The sequence below is a fragment of the Wasmannia auropunctata genome, unplaced genomic scaffold (assembly GCF_000956235.1).
Source record: "Wasmannia auropunctata unplaced genomic scaffold, wasmannia.A_1.0 LD336085.1, whole genome shotgun sequence".
NCBI classification, from domain to species: Eukaryota; Metazoa; Arthropoda; class Insecta; order Hymenoptera; family Formicidae; genus Wasmannia; species Wasmannia auropunctata.
In genome coordinates, this window is record NW_012026805.1 from 2,672,595 (window position 1) to 2,676,655 (window position 4,061).

The window sequence follows — 4,061 nt, forward strand, 5'->3', positions numbered from 1 at the left end:
GCTTACGAAGAGTTCAACGACGAACTCATAGTGTTAGATCCGAATGATCATCACAGCGAGGAATTCATAAGTCTGCAAGACAGATTTTACACGTTAGCTACTAAAGTCGAAGAAATAACGAATCCTGAGACGCCCGTGACGGGAGCCGGGGCGTCCGAGCACGCGAACGCGACAACCGGCAACAGCGACACGGGAACTGCAGGAACTATAAAACGACGGATAAAACTTCCGGAAGCGCCGTTGCCGACCTTCGACGGGCAATGCGAAAATTGGCTGTCGTTTAAAAATGCATTCCACGCGATGATAGATTCACGGACGGATTTAGGCGATGTAGAGAAGTTGCAATATTTGCGATCGGCATTGACGGGCGATGCAGCTAATAAAGTTAAGATTTTGGCCGTCGAGGGTGCGAATTATTCGAAAGCGTGGGAACTATTGAAACGCGCTTATGAAGTTAAACGAATCTTGATATCGAGACATCTTACGTTACTCATAAATTTGCCCGTCTTAGAAAAGGAAACGACAGAAGGGTTATCCAAATTGGCGGACGACGCCCAACAGCATGTCGCTTCCTTAGCCGCATTGGGGGTGAACGTCGGTTCCGAGATACTCGTCAATATTGTAGAAAGCAAACTGCCCAAAAATACAGCCGAGAAGTGGGAGGAGACACTCGCTCGAGACGAGTTTCCAAAAATCGACGAATTATACGAGTTTCTCTATAGGACCGCGGTTCGTGTGTCTAAACGCTCTCGATCCGATTCATGTAAACGCGACGATAGCAAAGAGTTATTTCCCCCAAAAAAGAGACAGGCAATGAACAAGGTTTTTGTAACGAACACCGCGAACAGGTGCGTGGCATGTAAGAGCAAGATCCATCCATTATTTAAGTGCGATAAATTTAGACAATTAGATGTTCCTAAGCGCTTCGAGGTCGTAAGAAACGCGAAACTTTGTTACAACTGTCTGCGATCTCATAGAGGAAAGGCTTGTAATTACACGAATTGCACCATCTGCCAAAAGCGTCACAATACGCTCCTACATCTTGAGAAATTCTCCCCCGCGGAAACGAAATCCGGCGCGACGAATTCAAAGGCAGAAAAGAGCGAATGACTGGAAAAATCGGGTGCCGATGCCGTTACTTGCCTTGCAGCAATTTTACTGAATGTCGCGCCACAATTGATGATTACAGCAACAGTTTTAGTACAAGATTGCGATTCCAACTTACTGCAATGTCGCGCATTGTTAGACACGTGCGCCACCGCAAATTTCATATCGGAAAGAATGGTCAAGGTCCTGAAACTTCCCGTATCCGCATGCTCGTTGCCGATTGGTACTATTAACTCGATGAATACGGTTTCGAAAGGGATTGTTCAAATTATTATTCAATCAGCGCACAACGAATTCAGGAAAGAATTAACGTGCTTATCCATTCCAGCAATATCCGATTTAGTCCCGTCCGAAGTTTTTCCGCGAGAAAAAATAAAGATTCCGTCTAATATTAAACTCGCGGACCCCGAATTTCACTTGCCACGCCCGGTTGATATATTAATTGGAGCCGGAGCAACATTGTCATTGTTCTCAATCGGCCAAATCAATCTGTCGCGTAACGGTTACGATCTATATTTGCAAAAGACGCGACTCGGATGGGTCGTTGCGGGCGGAGGCGCGGCGCGGAATTATTCCAAAAACAACGCACATGTATTAACGAATTTAGAACAGCAGATATCAAATTTTTGGAATATCGAAGAGATAACGGGTAATTCACCGAGATCGAACGAAGATCTTGAATGCGAGGCTCATTTTTTAGCAAATGTTACGCGTGATAGCAGCGGGCGCTATATAGTCAAATTGCCGTTTCGCGAGGCGAGTACGCGTTTCGGCAAGTCCAGAACAGTCGCGCTCAAGCGATTGCTTGCTCTCGAACGAAAACTCGATGCAGATCCGAATTTAAAGACATCGTATTCGCGAGTTATACGGGAATACTTAGATCTGAATCAAATGACTCCGATAAACGATATTTCCGATGACGGATACTACATGCCGCATCACGCGGTAATTAAAGCTTCGAGCAACACGACTAAGGTTCGCGTGGTATTCGACGCGTCGGCTAAGGCGGAGAACGGTATATCTTTAAATGACACACTTATGACAGGGCCAACGATTCAAGACACAATATTCGCGCATTTAATAAGATTCCGCACGTATAAATGTGTTCTTACTGCTGACATAGAGAAAATGTATCGACAGGTAATGGTGCATGAGGACAATAGAAAATACCAGCGCATACTCTGGCGCGAGAATAATGAAATTAAAACCTTTCAACTCAATACGTTAACATTCGGCGTATCGTCCTCCCCTTATCTTGCCATACGTTCGATTCATAAGCTCGCCGATGACGAGCATCATGCCTACCCCGCCGCCGCGAAAGTTCTTAAAACACATTTATACGTCGACGATTTGTTAACCGGTACGAACACGATCGAAGAGGCTCATGCATTACGCAACGAGATAATCGCATTATTATCTCGGGGCGGATTCAATATCCGGCAATGGGCATCAAATGAAAGACGCGTTATAGAGGATTTAAATCCTGACGCCGTAAATACAAGCCTTCTGCTTGATAAAAATAACCCATTAAAAACGCTAGGTTTATCGTGGTGCGCGAGCAAAGATGTGTTGCGTTATTCGGTTCGCTCTATCGATCGCGCTGAGAGGGTTACGAAACGTATCATGATATCCGAAATCGCTAAGATTTTCGACCCGTTGGGCATTCTAGGACCGGTTTTATTATACGCGAAAAAACTCATGCAGCAATTATGGCAATGTAAGTTAGAATGGGATGAATCCATCCCACCGAGTATATACACGGCCTGGACAGACTTTATCACGCAATTAAATTTAATCAATCAACTAAGCATAGATCGTCCAGTATTGATGTCGGATTACGATGAAGTGCAAATACATGGCTTTTGCGACGCAAGTAATGCAGGTTACGGTGCTTGCTTATATGTTCGGACGAAAGACGCACACAATAATATACGTTGTCAGCTATTGTGTGCCAAATCCCGAGTCGCGCCATTAAAACCGGTAACGACACCCCGTCTCGAACTATGCGGAGCTCTTCTGTTAGCCAAATTATATCTCGAAGTAAAAAACGCGATAGAACTCACGTGCGACAAGATAGTTTTGTAGAGCGATTCGACAGTAGCATTACATTGGATAAAAACTCCTCCTCATCTCTTGAAACCTTACGTGTCGCATCGCGTAGTTAGCATTCAGGAAATAACTGAATCTGTGGTCTGGAGACATATCAGATCTAGAGATAATCCAGCCGATGCACTCTCGAGGGGTCAGTTGCCCGGCGTCTTTCTCGCCAATCGCGCTTGGTTTACAGGACCGTCGTGGCTGGGGAGGGACGAGGGTGACTGGCCCCAAGGGCTGACAGAAATAAACGAGATACCCGAATTGAGAAAGAACGTTTGCCTAACCACGAACATCGACGATTGTAGTATTCTCCGCAAGTATTTGTCATATGCGAAGACAGTACGCATCGTGGCTCTATGCCTGCGTTTTCGACCGGGAAACATGTATCGGGGGGAATTATGCATAAAAGAATTAGACGAGGCGGAAATACGTGTCATGAAAATCATTCAAGCATCGTGTTTTGCATGCGAATTAAACGAACTAACAAAAAAGCAAGCGATAAAGAAGAGCAATATCGCGGCATTAAACCCATTCATTGACAGTAACGGTCTAATTCGTGTCGGTGGGCGCCTTAAAAACTCGGAATTGACGTTCTCTCGGAAGCACCCGATTTTAATCCCTAATCGTCATTTTCTCACGGATCTCATTATCCGGGAAACTCACGAAAGATACCATCACACCGGTATTCAAACGACTCTCTATAATATCAGACAGAAATTTTGGATTCTCGACGGTCGAAATCAAGTGCGCAAAATAGTGCGGTCGTGCATGCGCTGCTTCCGATTTAGTGCCGATACGGTCAAATATAAAATGGGTGATTTACCTAAAGTGCGAGTACGCGACGCACTCCCATTCGC

The 4,061-nt window shown here is 45.2% G+C and overlaps 1 protein-coding gene across 1 annotated transcript; it reads left to right on the forward strand.

Annotated features, from left to right (window-relative positions):
* Positions 1-1,281: 1,281 nt before the first annotated feature.
* Positions 1,282-3,192, forward strand: LOC105448541. Its single transcript, XM_011687186.1, has one exon. It carries the CDS (start codon positions 1,282-1,284, stop codon positions 3,190-3,192), a length of 1,911 nt encoding a protein of 636 aa, XP_011685488.1.
* Positions 3,193-4,061: the final 869 nt, after the last annotated feature.

Coding starts and splice junctions, on each gene's coding strand:
- LOC105448541 (XM_011687186.1), top strand. CDS start 1,282: ATGGTCAAGGTCCTGAAACTTCCCGTATCCGCATGCTCGTTGCCGATT.